The sequence below is a fragment of the Neovison vison genome, chromosome 6, assembly GCF_020171115.1.
Source record: "Neovison vison isolate M4711 chromosome 6, ASM_NN_V1, whole genome shotgun sequence".
In the NCBI taxonomy this organism is placed as follows: Eukaryota; Metazoa; Chordata; class Mammalia; order Carnivora; family Mustelidae; genus Neogale; species Neogale vison.
In genome coordinates, this window is record NC_058096.1 from 3,981,958 (window position 1) to 3,996,178 (window position 14,221).

At 58.7% G+C, this 14,221-nt stretch overlaps 1 protein-coding gene across 2 annotated transcripts in view; it reads left to right on the forward strand.

Moving 5' to 3' along the window:
* The first annotated feature begins 1,925 nt into the window (after positions 1-1,925).
* TMPRSS2 (transmembrane serine protease 2) overlaps positions 1,926-14,221 on the forward strand; it is a 33,942-nt gene continuing 21,646 nt past the window's right edge. Inside the window, exons 1-3 of one of the 2 annotated variants that reach the window (XM_044250895.1) lie at positions 1,926-2,089; positions 10,732-10,802; positions 12,718-12,940. In XM_044250895.1, coding sequence (XP_044106830.1) covers positions 10,788-10,802; positions 12,718-12,940 — 238 coding nt within the window. In that variant the 5' untranslated portion in view covers positions 1,926-2,089; positions 10,732-10,787. The other variant, XM_044250897.1, reaches the window with a different exon arrangement.

Below are 14,221 nucleotides of genomic sequence, written 5' to 3' on the forward strand. Positions count from 1 at the left end.
CCGGGGTCCTGATCTCAGGGTCATGAGATCCAGCTCCATATCGGGCTCTGGGCCTGCCACTAGGATTCCTTCTTCCCTTCCCCAGATACCTACTTCTACTTCACTCTTGTGGCTGAGGATTTCCCAGGTTTTCCTGCAAATTCTGCTGTAATTATTCACAAAAGAAGTTGCAAGTGGGCTTCACTTCAGAGCCGGTGTGACGCAGCACTTCAATGACAGCAGGAGGAACTCAGTTTCTAGTTTTCTCCACGTGGTCTGTTTTGATGGAGGAGCCTTCGTTACCTGGAGCTGGCTTCGTGCTGACAAGGGCGATGGGAAGGCGGTGATGGGGAGACGATTCCTGAGCACAAGTAAGTGGGGCTTTGCAGCTCCTTTAGAAGAGCGAGAAACCCCCAGGCCCCCTCCCCGAAGCCCCGCATCTCCCTCGCCAGAAGCGGGCTGTGTGTTCACCCCTGAAGCGGGAATCCTGGAAGGGGATGAGAAGCAGCCCGTGGCTCCGGAGACTGGGTACACACGCCCGCCTCTCGCGCGGAGGTCCCACGGGCTACCCAGCCCGATCGCAGGCTCGGGGAGCCGTGCACACGCCGGCAAAACCTTCGTGAAGCTGCCGAGAGAAGGAGAAACGCGTGTTGAGAGAGTCACCCGCAGAAGAGGCTGACTATAGAAACACACACGTCACCGGGTGTGAAGGTGGGCACCAGGGAGCCGGATCCACCATCGGGTCACTTCCAGACACTTCCAGACACACAGTCCTGAGGAGGGAACCGGAGGCAGGCTGAACACAGAGCGGAAGCTGACACCTAGTAACCTACCCCGCCCCGCCTAGGGTGGGCCATGTGTGACGTTCCTACTTGAACCTCCCAACTAGCTTAATATTAATGCCTTGCTGGAGGGGAAAAGACAACCTTAACTTGACAAGTCGAGGCCTCTGTTATCTTGAGATAGGAAAGTTCTTTTGTAACCTCCCCTTTTCCTTACCTTCACCTTCCAACTTGCGGGTCTAAAACAGGCCACGCCTCATCTGCCCTCGGGTCCTGTCCTCGTGCTTTAATAAACCACTGTTCTGCCTCACAGATGTCTCAAGAATTCTTTCTTGGTGGTGGGCTCCGGACCTCATCCGTCCCAGCGACCTGGGTGCTGTACGCGTCCTGGAACGTTTTACCTCGGGCCATCTGGACACCTGTGAAACAGGAGAGCTGGGTGGTCCCCGGGCGAGCTGGGATCATCCCCTTTATGGATCTAAGGGTGGGACCCAATGCGCAGGGTGGGAGAGAAAATTCTACCGGAGAGTCTGGTGGCAGGCCAGAGAGGCCTGTGATTCGGAATGAATTCAGCTTCCGTCCTCTCCCACTTCTGGAGGACGGGGAAAAGCCAAGCCTTTTGGACTAAGGTTTATCTCACCCTTTTCCTCGCCGGCGCCCCTTGCCTGCGCTTTGTGGGAAGACCTCACACCACTCGCGGGGGCCTCGGGAGCGGTGGGGGGAACTTGGAACTTGGGAGCTGCAGACGAGGGAAGGCTGGCCTAGGCGGGTGGGAGGGTCCTCGCGCCCAGGAGCTCAGGGAGCAGCAGATCCTGGGGCTCACCCAGGGACTCAATCAGGGCTCCCCAGAATTTCCTTCATTAATCCGAATTCAAAGCGCCCACAACCGGAGCGGTCCTGGAGACGGGAGGAGGGGGATACTCTCCTCCCGGCCCCACACTGCCCGCCAGGGGTGGGTGGGGGAACGAAACCCACTTCGTGGGATCCCCCCAGCTGGCTGGGGCCAGAAGCGCTTCCCGGGCTTTCCCTGGGGGAAACTCCTCCTCCTGCCACCCGAGCGCCACCCGCGCCCCGCCCGGACCCGCCCCTCCCGGGGCCGCGCACCGGCCTACCCCCTCCCCCTGCTGGAGGTCATCGGGGACCGCGTTTAGGGGTGTCACCCTGGCAGTCGGACACCGCCTCCCGGGATTTAAGCGAGCGCCAGGGAGCGTCGGGGACTCCGCGCCGGGCCGAGGAAGACGAGCGAGGAGGGGGAGGCGGAGGCGGAGGCGGAGGAGGAGGAGGAGGAGGGCAAGGGGCGGAGAGCGCCCGGCCAGGGAGCCCCGCGGGTAAGTCGCGCGCGCGGCCGGTTCTCTGTGCGAGTCTGGGGTGCGGGTCCCGGGCGCAAAAGGAAGGGTCTGGGTGCCGGAAGACAAGTCGAGCGCCCCCCGCGCTGGGTGGCAGCGACTGGACGGGAGGCCAGGTGTGCGCGGCGTGAGCGCAGCAGGTGCGTCCTTCCACCGGCGGGACTCTCCGGGCTGGGCCGGGCAAAGGGCCCTCGGTGGGGCTGGAGGCTGCGACCCTCCTGGGATCCCTTGGCGCGCCGTTCGGAGGCCCCCCGGCCACCGCGTTGGCTGCGCGCGGCTCGGGCACGTTTTGCTTCGAGTCTCTGGCTCGTTGGTCGGAGTAGAGGGTGCCTCGGGGTCGGCCCCTCGGCCGCAGTCGGCTCCTGGACCACCTGCCTTCTGCGGCCCGGAGCTGGGGAGCAGGGGTGCGCGTTTTCTTTTGGGGAACAAGGAGGACAGAGAGTTGTCTACCCGTTTCTTTGTTTCGGGAAAATCTCTGCAGCCCCGGAGTGTTACCTGAACTCCTTCTGGTGCTTGGTTCCCTCCCGAGGTGGGGAGAAACTGGAAACTTCGCTGAGATTCCGGGAGCGATACGGCCAGGGCGGCGGGGACGGCGGGGAAAGGCTCCCGGGTGGGCCCCCTGGCGAGGCCGGAACGGCTCGGCGGTCCCGGGGAGGAACTGTCGGCAGCCGGACCGCGGCGGCGGCGATCCGAGCCAGGCCGCCTGAGCACCCGGGGTCCGCAGGAGCCCGGCGGGGAGGAGCGGTCCTGGCCCCGCGCGCGCTCCCTGCCGGGGACAAGGCCGGCCCCTGGGCGCTTCCGTCCAACGCACGCGGTCCAGCGGGACTCGGACGGTGGCCGCGCGGCGGAGCGCACCAGCCTGGCAGTGGATGTCTTGGGCGGCGAACCCACGGGCCTTGGGGAAGAATCGCCTTATGGCTCCAGAGTTCTTCCGTCCCCAGCCCAGAGGGCGCTTGGGTGTCCAGAGCCCTGAGGGCACAGCACAGTGGCCCAGAATTGAGCAAAGCTCCAATCCCCTTTCCACCGCACAGGCAGCAGGCCTGCTCAGGAGGAATCCTAGTGGCTCCCTACCCGAGGTCCACCTGGTGGGCAGGTCACCCAGGACTGAGACTGTACCTTCCTCCATTCCAAGCGGAGCAGTGGCCCTGGGGCTGAGATAGGGGCGCGCAGGGGGTCCCTGATCCTTGCCGTCATGGCAGCTGTGGAGGGTCCCCCGAATCATGGAAAATTACACAGGCTGCCAAGCGGAGTTCCAGGGTGTTTAGGAAACCCAAGTCAGAGGAGGCTTGTTGACTTAGCCTGGGAGGTCGGGGAAGGTTCTCCAGGAAGTGAGGCTGGCACCAATCTCCCCTGCAGGCGGGTGGCCCGGCCACTGGGAATGTGGGCAGAGCTCACCCAGGCCCAGGAACCTGGGGCGCAGGGACCCACGGAGTCCAGGCTCCCAGGATGCCCCTGCTGAGCGATGTGAGGGATCCGGTGGACCAGGTGATGCCCCCCCCCCAGTCACTGGGGTGTGGCTTCCGCCTTCCCACAGGGCAGCAGACCTTACCCGAAGTTGGGGTTCTGGGAAAGGCAAGGACACTGCCAGGGAAACATGCTAAGCTCCCCAGTTGGGGGAGCCCCTCAGTGGAGGACTCGTGCCTGGAAACGGTCATTCAGCTCTTTCCTCTCTGTTATTGTTGTTTTTAAATACCAGTGGCTGGGCAGCCCGGGCCTTTGCTTTTGGCCTGGACAGGTCCAGCGAGCGCCTCTCCTCTTCAGCATTCCCAGAGTCCGCCGCCTCCGAGCAAGGCCACGCTGTTTGTTGCCAGAACCCTGAGTGGGCTCAGTGCTCGGACTTAGTGCCCTTGGCTGCTCTGCCCTGGGCTCCGCTGCCAGAACTGGAGGAGAAAATGTAGCCACGTTGGTATTAAAATAACAGCAAATGTGGATGCGGCACTTTCTTCCAGCCAGGTGTCGCTCCAGACTCCTTAATAACGTCCTTCACTGGGGCGCCCGGGTGGCTCAGTGGGTTAAGCCTCTGCCTTCGGCTCAGGTCACGATCCCAGTCTCCTGGGATCGAGTCCCACATCGGGCTCCTTGCTCGGCAGGGAGCCTGCTTCTCCCTCTGCCTTTGCCTGCCATTCTGTCTGCCTGTGCTCGCTCGCTCTCCCTCTCTCTGACAAATAAATAAAAAAAAATAATGTCCTTCACTTCAGCGGGAGTCACCGGCGAGGCGAAACGCTGGCCGAGGATCCTGGAACCCGTGGGAGGCCACTGGGGATGAAGCCTGGTCATCTGGCTCCTTAGGGCTCTGGCGGGTCCTGTGACTGCCTCTTCCTCCTGGAGACTGGTGTGTCCCAGGCACCAGGGTGGAGGGTCAGGGGAGCTGAGAACCAGGCCCAAGGAAGCCCCATGAGGCCTCTGCTTGCTGGCCGGCCGGGCTGGCTCCGCCTGCCCACAGCCGCACCTGGGCTCTGTGCTGAAGCTTCCAGAGCAAGCTGGGCAGGAGCGTCCGGGACTCCTCACTGGGGCAGTGCCGCGGGCTGAGCTCCCTGGCTAATGGGGCGATTGATGGGGGACAAGATTTGGGTCAAAACGTGCGGTCGACAGGGCACTCCGGACACACGCGGGCCTCCCAGGAAGGGAGCACCAGGAGTGCAGCTGGCCCTTGGTCATCTCTGGCCCAAACCTGCGGCCAGACACCCGGGAGAGCTCTGTGATCCTGTGGGGTCGCCGCATCAGACGGACAGTGGAGCTCGGTTCTCTATTTTTCTAAATCCTCCAGAAAAATTATAGGTTTGGGAGGCCCGGGAGTCGAGTCCAAGCCTTGATAATGGGAGTAGGAAACGGAAAGGAAATGGACCCGGTCAGTTCGGTGGCCAGTCCGTTTTGGTTACTTAAGCTGGCTTGCTGCTGTGGAGGGTGAGGGGGTCTGGAGAGGCACCGGATCTGCCCACTTTCCCACCTCTGTTCTGTTCTGGATCTCCTGGGGTCATCCTGCTTCCCATAGCTGCTGAGTCTTCCATGCTCTTCCTTGCCACCCCCTTTCCAGGGCACCCGCAGGGACCTTCTGGGGTTGGGGTGCAGGGGCATCAGGTGAGTCCCATTCTGGCTTGGTTGTGGGGACCCTAACGGCCATCTCAGGGAACCCTGGCTTGGAAGCCTCCAGGGTAGTTGGCCTGACCGTGGAGGAGGGGGACTTGGGAGCTCTGTGCATTGACCATCCTGGCCCCAGCCACATGTGGAAATGTCACGGTCAGCCTTAGGGGCATCAAGGGAGAAAGGCAGACACTGATTCTCTGGTGGGAATGTGGGCAGTTACTTAGATTGTGAACAGGGAAGAGGGAAGGTGTTTTGAAGATATGCTTGTAGGGGCGGCTGGTGGCTCAGTTGGGGAAACGTCTGCCTTTGGCTCAGCTCATGATCCTGGGTCCTGGGATCGAGCCCCGCATCGGGCTCCCTGCTGAGCGGGGAGCCTGCTGCTTCCTTTCCCTCTGCCTCCCACCCCCACTCCTGCTGTCTCTGTCACGCTCTCTTTCTCTCATATCAATTAATAAGATCTTAAGAAAACAAAAAACAGAAAGAAAGACAGGTTTGTAGAGGTGCGTGCGGGAGGAAGAGGGTAGGGCTGGCTCTGGGTGAAAACTCCAGGCATTTTGTCGGCGTGGACGGAGCTCGGCGTGGACGGAGCTCGGCGTGGACGGAGCTCGGCGTGGACGGAGCTCGGCTGGGAGGCTTCACCGGCCCGTGTGTGCGGGGGGCTGAGCGAGCAGAGATAGGACAAGAAAACACAGGAAGTTTGAAGGGCCGCGAGGGTTGCAGGAGCCACGGCTGAAGTCTGGAAGTTCTGGAAGTTCCTGGAAGGGCAGAGTTAACAGGAGGATCAGGGGGACCCGGGAAGAGGCTGTGGCATCAGGCGGACGGACATTTGACAGAGAAACGTCTTCAAGCGAGAGAGGAGCTGGAAGGTGGAACAGGTTTCGCGTGGGCTCGAGACCCAGCGCCAGCGTCCCCCACGGTCCCTGCTCCCCAAGGGGCCTTCCTGGCGGGGCACCACACCTGACCTCATTTCAACCCTTGATCAGAACTTGGTACGCGGAGCCTGTGTCTAGGGATGTCGGGTTTGGAGCTTCTGTGAGTGTCTGACCACAGGCCATGTAAGATCACCTGCCTGGCCCCCAGCCAGAGCTCGGTTCTGTTCTAGAACATTCTGGGATAGCATACACGTGGGTAGCCCACCTTCCATGTTGGATCAGATGGTTCGCAGTTTGGAGAACACGGTTCTGTCCAAGGCAACTCGTTGATATTTAAACTTGCATTGTTGGAAATGTGGCTTTCTTGGGTGGAGTCCAATCTGCCTTTCTGGCGTGGCTGACCATTTGGGTCCTGCTTTCTTTCGTCCTCTGCCTTGCACAGAACAAGCTACATCTCTTTTGGGCATAAGCATTCCTCCAGTGACAGCCAGTAAACTGTAGTTGCTGTCGTGATGGTACTGTCGTGTGTCCATCGTGCGTCTTGCCCACGGCTGGACACAGTGTCCTCGAAACAACCCTATTCATTGATTATCCCATTCCCTGGATGGGCGTGGGCGAGGTCTTGAAGCCTTAGCCGTGGCCTTCGCAGTCTCAGGACTCTTCCCTCCCGGAGGGACCCGGGCGCCTCTCCAGCCCATGTCCCATTAAGTATGTTGTTCACCTGCAGGTGCCTGGGAGGTCACGCACGTCCTCACCTTGGCGGCTGCTTGCGTCCAGGGGCCCTCGCTCTCACATTCCAGCTTACTCATTTGGCCTCCGGAACTCAGAAAATATATCAGAACACTCTCGTAAGCTACAAAGCTTAGCTTGGAAGAAAGCAAACGAGCAAAAAAGAACCCGACCCAATTCCTGCCCTAAAAAGTTTGCAATCGCACTGGGACAATGAGGCATTCATGGAAAAAGAAACGGGGAAGATGCTGGCGGTGCCTCTCCCAGGTGGTGTCTCTGTCTGTTTCTGTCTCTGTCTCTGTCTCTCTCGTTCCCGTGTGAATCACTGCGCAGGCTTTCCGTCCGCTTGTCTCATGCTTGTTTGTGTGGAAGGGTTGGTCAGACCCACCACCGTCCCGTAACTGACGTCTCACGGCACTTTGCATCCGCGGCAGGATATGAGAGCATCTTTTCGTATGATGTCATGTTGGGCCGTGGTTGAGACACAAGGGGCGTTCAGGCATCACCTGTTTATTGGACAGGGAGTGTGCGTTGGTGTTGCTTGCTTCGGAGTTTGAAGGAGGGGGGTGCGGGGGTCAAGGACGGTGGGGCCTCGTCATCCTGTCACTCCCCGTCACTCCCCCGGCGTCTTGAAGGCGCCCCGTGGGATTCCGCGCAGCTGCAAATGCGTGGGTGGTCGTGTGCGGTGGGATCCGCGGGGGTGAGGGTATGAGGAAGACCCTGGGCCCCCGATGGGAGTCCGGATCTATGAGATTGACCTCGTTCGCCTCGGTTTGCTGGTTTTCAAAATACAGCAAGTGCCTCCTGAGATCCCCCGAGAAAAGACTCGTGGTTGGAAATAGCTTCCTCCTGTCGTGGGGCCCAGGCAGGATGTCGCCGCACGGTCCTGCCCTGGCCGCGCAGGTGCTCGGGGATGACTCAGCTCTCCGAGAAGAGTGACCGAAACCGCCGTGTAGTGTTGTGTCGTGTGACTCAAGTGGGCCACTTGGTCGGTGCTGGTGTGGGAGCAGGCGGAGGACGAGGAGGGACGAGCAGCTTTGTCACACGTTTGCTCTCTCGCCGCTTGTAGGACGAGCCCTTTGTAATGGCGGGCTCTCCGGAGTCAGGGTCGGTCGTCCGCGTCCTGCAAGTGACAGGAAAGAGCATTTGGGTGACGGCGTCCTGCTCTCAGATCTTGGCTGCCTTGTTCTGCTCGAAACCCGTTTGCAGAAACCGGCTTCACTGCGGGAATGCCCGCGGTGTGGGGTCTGTGTGCTTTGTACTGGGTGTTTTTTTGGACGCACGACGTTATTTCGGTAAATGGCCTGTTTTGAAAAGGAACCCGACCCGGTGTGGCTCCCGGGCCTGCCAGACGGCGGTGGTTCTCGCAAATCCGGTTCCAGAGGGAGGCACGTCCCTTGCTTCTTGGCCAGAGAAATTACAGGCAGCACGGCTCCCATCTCCTGTTCCAAAGTCCGCGGGGGCCCATCTGGGCGCACTGGGTGTTTCTGGCTCTGAGGTTTTTGTGGGCCGTGGGATCTGGACGAGATAGGATTATCCTGTGATTACTTCGGGTCCTGTGGCTTTTATGGGACAATCTGTGGCCGTAGACGCCTGTGCGCCTTCCTTCCCCGGCTTCCTGGTCTCTCACTGCTAGGGATGGCGCATGAATAGGAAGCGCGGATTTGGAGCACAGACGGATCAGTCCTTTCAGAAGGCTCCTAAACTGGGAACGCGGCCAGGGGGTCAAATTCTCATTTCCTGAAACTTCACCCAAACCTAGAACCGGTAAGATAGTGCTGAGATGTGGGCAGGATGCTTTGGAAAGGAACTTCAGGGACATGCTGCGATTTTCTGCCCCGCGGGGACCGGCGTGGAGTGGGGGTACCGCCTTCACGGCCGTAAGGAGCAGACATGGGACAGGTGTATTAGTCGATGAGGATCTTTTCTTTCCTCATACCCAGAAGGGTGTTGACCTGTTATTTAAACTTAAAAAAAAAAAAACTCAAAGCTGTCCATATGAACTCATTCTTTTATTTTTTTAAAATTTCTTGATTTTTTTGGAAAAAGATTTTATTTCTTTATTTGACAGAGAGAGAGGTGGCGAGAGGGAGCTCAAGCAGGAGTTGGAGAGGGAGAAGCAGGGGCCCCGCTGAGCAGGGAGCCCAACGCAGGCTCGGTGCCAGGACCCTGAGATCATGACCTGAGCCGAAGCAGACGCTTCACCCACTGAGCCCCCCGGGCGCCCCTCCCCCCTTTATTTTTAGTAAGTAGGCGCCACGCCCAGGCTAGAGCACAACACAGGGCTTGAACTCACAGCCCTGAGACCAAGACCTGAGCGGATTGAGAGTTGGACGCTCAACAGACTGACCCATCCAGGCGCCCCCTCATTCTCGTATTTTAGCTTTACGTGGAAAGTAGATAAATGACCCGATGCGTTTTTATCATGACTTCCTCCTTGGCGGTTTCCCACGATTGAAAAGCCATGTTCACATTTTTATTTATAGCAAGTTCATGTTTTTTGTTTGTTTGTAGTTTAACGAGTCCAGTCATAATTGTGCTGGGGGGTGGACAGGAGGCAGGAACTGGCCTGGGTCCGGTTCTGCTGCGTTTAGCTGCACCAGCGTTTCTGAGCTGGTGGACTTGGTCTTGGGGAGAAACCCCGGAAGCAAATCTGCAGACCTGCACATGCCTCGGTATCGGCCGCCTCCCCTGCCCCTTCGAGGCGCCTCTGTCAGCGTTATGATCAGTTTCCCCAAACAGGAATGGCAGCAGCTCCCTCCATAGGCCGTTCCGGGGGCCACTCTTATCCCCTTCTGCAGAGGAGACCACTGAGGCACGGGGAACATGGACTGACGTGCCCCAGGTCACAGATCCCAAAGACCACGGGCTCAAGCACGGCACTGTGCCGCCTGCTGATGTTTGAGTACCTCCTGTGCGCCCGGCACGTTTCGGCGGGCATGAAGCCCAGAGCTTTCTCATCGGGAATGTGGTCTTGGGATGGAGGGTTTGGAAGGCTCTTTCTGAAGCGTTCTTTGGTCATTCCAACACAGCAGCGAGGGGCGGGGAGAAGCCCTTCACGCGCGCTCAGGAGAGAGAGCGTGATGCCTGAATGAATGGAGGCTTCCATGCTGGTGGTTTTTCTAGAAATGACTGCCAACATCTGCCAACAACAGAACCTTCTCTTCATCACTGTCAACCTTGGAAACTGTCAGAAGGGCTAGTTCTGAGGGGCGCCTGGGTGGCTCAGTGGGTTAAGGCTCTGCCTTCAGCTCAGGTCATGATCCCAGGGCTGTGGGATCGAGCCCTGCATCGGGCTCTCTGCTCGGCGGGGAGCCTGCTTTCCCCCCTCTCTCGCTGCCTGCCTCTGCCCACTTGTGATCTCTCCCTTTCAAATAAATAAACTCTTTTAAAAAAAAAAGGGCTAGCTCTGAAATGTTTTCCTTTTCGGATTTGGGGTAGTACATGAAGAAATGGGTGTGTGCGGATGTGTTTTATGGAGTACTTTTCCCATGTGTTTATTAAAACTGGGAGGTTCCGTGTGGCTTATTTAGGAAGGCAGGTGTTGCCTCCCTCTGGTACTAAGCTCCGGGCCACCTGCTCCACAGTGGGCGCCCACCCCTCCTCCCCGGGCACTGTCTGCGGGAGCGAGGGGGGGGGGTCCCTGGGCCTGGTGTGGCTCACTGGACCCCTCCTTAAATCCTCGCCCGATCGGGACTGTGCCCACCTCCACATCTTTTGTGACCCGGATCCAGAGAGGTGCGGGCACTGGCTGCTCGTCCCGGGCGCGTCCTTTGGGGAAGAGGCGGGCGAAGGTGACGGCCAAGGTGAACGGGGAACACTGCCCTTTGCCCTGGAGAGAGCTGACCCTCACCCAGAACACCTTCTAGTTCTTTCTCCGTGTGTCTCCTAAAAACAACCGGCATCGAAATAACACAGTCGTACCGTTCTTTCTTGTAGGTCATCTTGAACGTCCGGAATCTTTGCCATCACCCGATGCTGCTGATAACACCGGGATGGCTTTGAACTCAGTAAGTGGTTAATCATTACCTTCCCAGACTTTTCCCTCGTTCCATTATTGCCGCTGTTACTTTCCGAAGTGTGTGCTGGGCTGCATGTTAAGAGCTGGCTGCAGGGAATGGGTGCGCTCGGGGGAAGCGGGTCAGGGTGCTGTCTCCATTGGGGGTGCGGGGGCGGGTCAGGGTGCAGACTCACAGCAGCTGTCGGGTGGGTGTGGGGTGTGTGCCCTGCTCACTGGCCCCGTCTCTTCCTGCCCTGCAGGTGAGTTTCAGGCTGGGCTGTGGGGACAGCCAGGGGCAGGGGGCGCTGGGAGGGAGTGGGTCCCAGGGAAGAACGGGTACGGGAGGCATCGCCGGCCAGCGGACCCCTGTGCCGCCCTGCGTCCCAGTAAACTGAAGGAGGCCGTGATTGGAATCGCATTGGGCTGACTGTCCCTCTCCCTGGACGCCCCCCCACCCCAGCGCCCGAAACAACTCTGGGGACAAACGAAGCATCTTCGCTCCCCGTTGTCTCTCACTAGTTCCTCTTCGGCCTGGGAATGCGTGCACACAGGACAGACCTGTGGTTATTAACCAACATCTGCCGTATCTTGTGTCTGGGAAATAGCCCTCCTGCTTTTCCCTCTTCAGCAGCTGCTGGTTTTTATTTTCACTGGATCCATTTTAAATTTCATATCCCCTGCAAGGGCTTCGCCGGGACAGCCCGCTGTGCCTGCCGTGACCTTCCTGGTGGGACAGCATGTTCTCTGATGTTTCCGATAGAGACCAAACCCATGTGCTACTTTTTTTTTTGGCCTTTGGTGCCCCTTTTAGATGAGAGATTACACTGTTTCTCCTTCTGTCCACTGCTCTGGTTCAGAGTTAACAGTCTTTGGACTTGAAGGAGAGCATGGGTGAGTTATTAAGTGGAAGTTAACTCTGGCTCATTCCTGTATAGTCTCGCTTCCCTGGAGGCCCCACTTAAAATAAAGCATGGCATTGCCTCGGCTCAGAACACCAGTCCTGTCTGAGCCCGCGGTCAACAAGAAGCAGGGGGAGAAATGAATGAGTGGGAAGAAGTTTGAAGGGCTCTCAGATGGGGGGAGCACAGGTGGCCTCCCCGTGTGGCCCCACCAGTGGGCGATTAAGGAGGTCAGAAGCAGGGGACACGCACACTGGCCAGCTGGGGTCGTGTGGGGGCAGCCAGAGGAGGCAGTGTTTAAGTGGATAGAGGGCAAGGAGAAGGACATTCCAAGGACATGGGCGGGGATGGCATAAAATAAATCTGCGGCTGGGGCAGCACCTTCCATGTCCTGCGCCCAGAGACCGAGTGCCCCCCGCCCCCGTAGAGGTGTGGTGCAGTGGGATGGCATTCAGACTCTCTGAATGTCCCTCAGTAAATGGTGACAAGTGTCCTACAGAAGGAGGAAGTAGAAAAGGAACGTTCAAAATAACGTGCAGGATGACTGTTTCGGTAAATTTCTTACCCTCTTTCACTCAGTGTTCCTCTCTGCAAAATGGGTCCACGAGTCATACCTGCACTGTCGTGGGGGGTAGTTGTCCAGTTTCCAGGAGGCCAGGAGTGTAGATGCCTGGATATCGCTGCCCTCGTTGTACTCTCCAGCTCAGGGTTTGGGTGTGGACTCCTGCCCAGGCTACTACACATTTTTTCTTTACCTTTTTTTTTTTAATTATTCCCACTCAATCTCAAGTGTTGACCGTTTCCTTTCTCTTTATTTAAAAAAAAAAAATCAGTAAACAAGCAAATACAAAAACTGTTGACCGTGAATCGAAAGTTCTGGTTGGTTCTTCGTCCAGATGAGTTCAGCGTTTGGTCCGACAAGAATTGCAGCAGGTTTTCAGCTCCTTGTCCGAGCACCACGGACGCAAGCCCAGCCTTGAGGGTGACCGGGCGTTTATATCACTCACCTTTTCTTTCATGGTTTAGGGGTCACCGCCGGGAGTTGGACCTTACTATGAAAACCATGGATACCAGCCCGAAAGCGTGTATCCGGCGCAGCCCGCCACGGTCCCCAGTGTCTACGCAGCGTATCCAGCCCCGTACTACCCGCCCGCGGTGCCCCAGTACACCCCCAGGGTGCTGACGCACGCTTCGACACCCGCCGTCCACACGCAGCCCAAATCCCCATCGGGGACGGCGTGTACCGCAAGTAGGACCCTTTTTGCATTTCATTCCTGCAACAGAACCAGCCTTGGGGTCCATGTTCTGTCGCCGCCTGTCCTCCCTCTCTGCTGGGGCTGGTCCCAGGACCCTCCCCTCTCCGTCGCTGTCACAACTGTCCCTGCCCCTCTTGCCTCCTGCCCAGGGCCGTTGGAGAGCTGCCGGGCTGCAAAGGCCTTCCTTTACTTTCCTTAACTCTCCGGGCCCAGCTTGGCCCGTCCCACCCAGGGTGATCTCCCAAGCCGGTCCTCTCTGCCCTCTTCCTGCCTCCGCGGCTTGTCCATGCGTCCTCCTGCATGAAGGGTAAGCTCCGATGCGGGAACCCCCTACCCACCCTTCCTCTGTGGTGCGGTTCCCTGGATACAGCAGGTCTCGCTGAAGATGTGCGAGGGCTTCAGGCTCGGCGAATGAAGTGGCTGGTGTGCTTGGCACACGGGAGGCTGTCTGGGCTTAAGAGTCTCGGGCAGAGCAGAGCGGGCGTAGAGCAGGGCAAGGGCTCGGAGGACGGATCCCTTTCGATGCCACATGCTTCTTTCTCTCGGTCATCTGTTTCCTTCCCGCAGCCCTCCAGCTTTTTTTAAAGATTTTATTTATTTATAGAAGAGAGAGAGCACAAGCAGGGGGTGGCGGGCAGGGAGGGGCAGATGGAGAAGCAGATCCACGCTGAGCAGAGAGCCCCACGTGGGGCTCGATCCCGGGACCCCAAGATCACGATCTGAGCCCCCAGGCGCCCTGCCCCTCCCAGCTGTTAGTGCGGGTCAGTGGAGTGTTGAGACCTGCCCGGTGGACGGGTACAGCCGCCAGCCAGTTCAGCCGGTAGGAGTACTAGTGGCTAAACCAGCAACGTTTTTGCTGACGGAGTTTTCTTTACTTGGAGAGCATGCGTGTGCCCAGGGTGTACGTAAGGAGGAACAGTAACGAGAACTTGCACGTGCCCCCAGCACCTCCTAAAGAGTAGAAGTGAGTCGTCAACACCCGTGCTGCGGGAAGCCCCGCGTGCCCCGCCCCAGACCCCGGCAGCCCTTCACCGGCGCTGTCGCCTGTCTTCCTGCCCCCGCGGGGCTCTGCGTCCCTCACTCTTTGAAAACGGCTCTTGGTCCTTTCTCCCTCTCAACCGGTTTATTCCCTCATCTCCTACCCCTCAGTCTCCCTCCTCCGCAGTCACCCTTTTCCCATACGGTTCCCGCTTTCCCTCCGCCTGCTCCTCTCTCATCAAGGAAATCCCCCTCTGTGTGCCAAAGTCCCTCTGGTGGCAGTTGGGGGTGCTGGG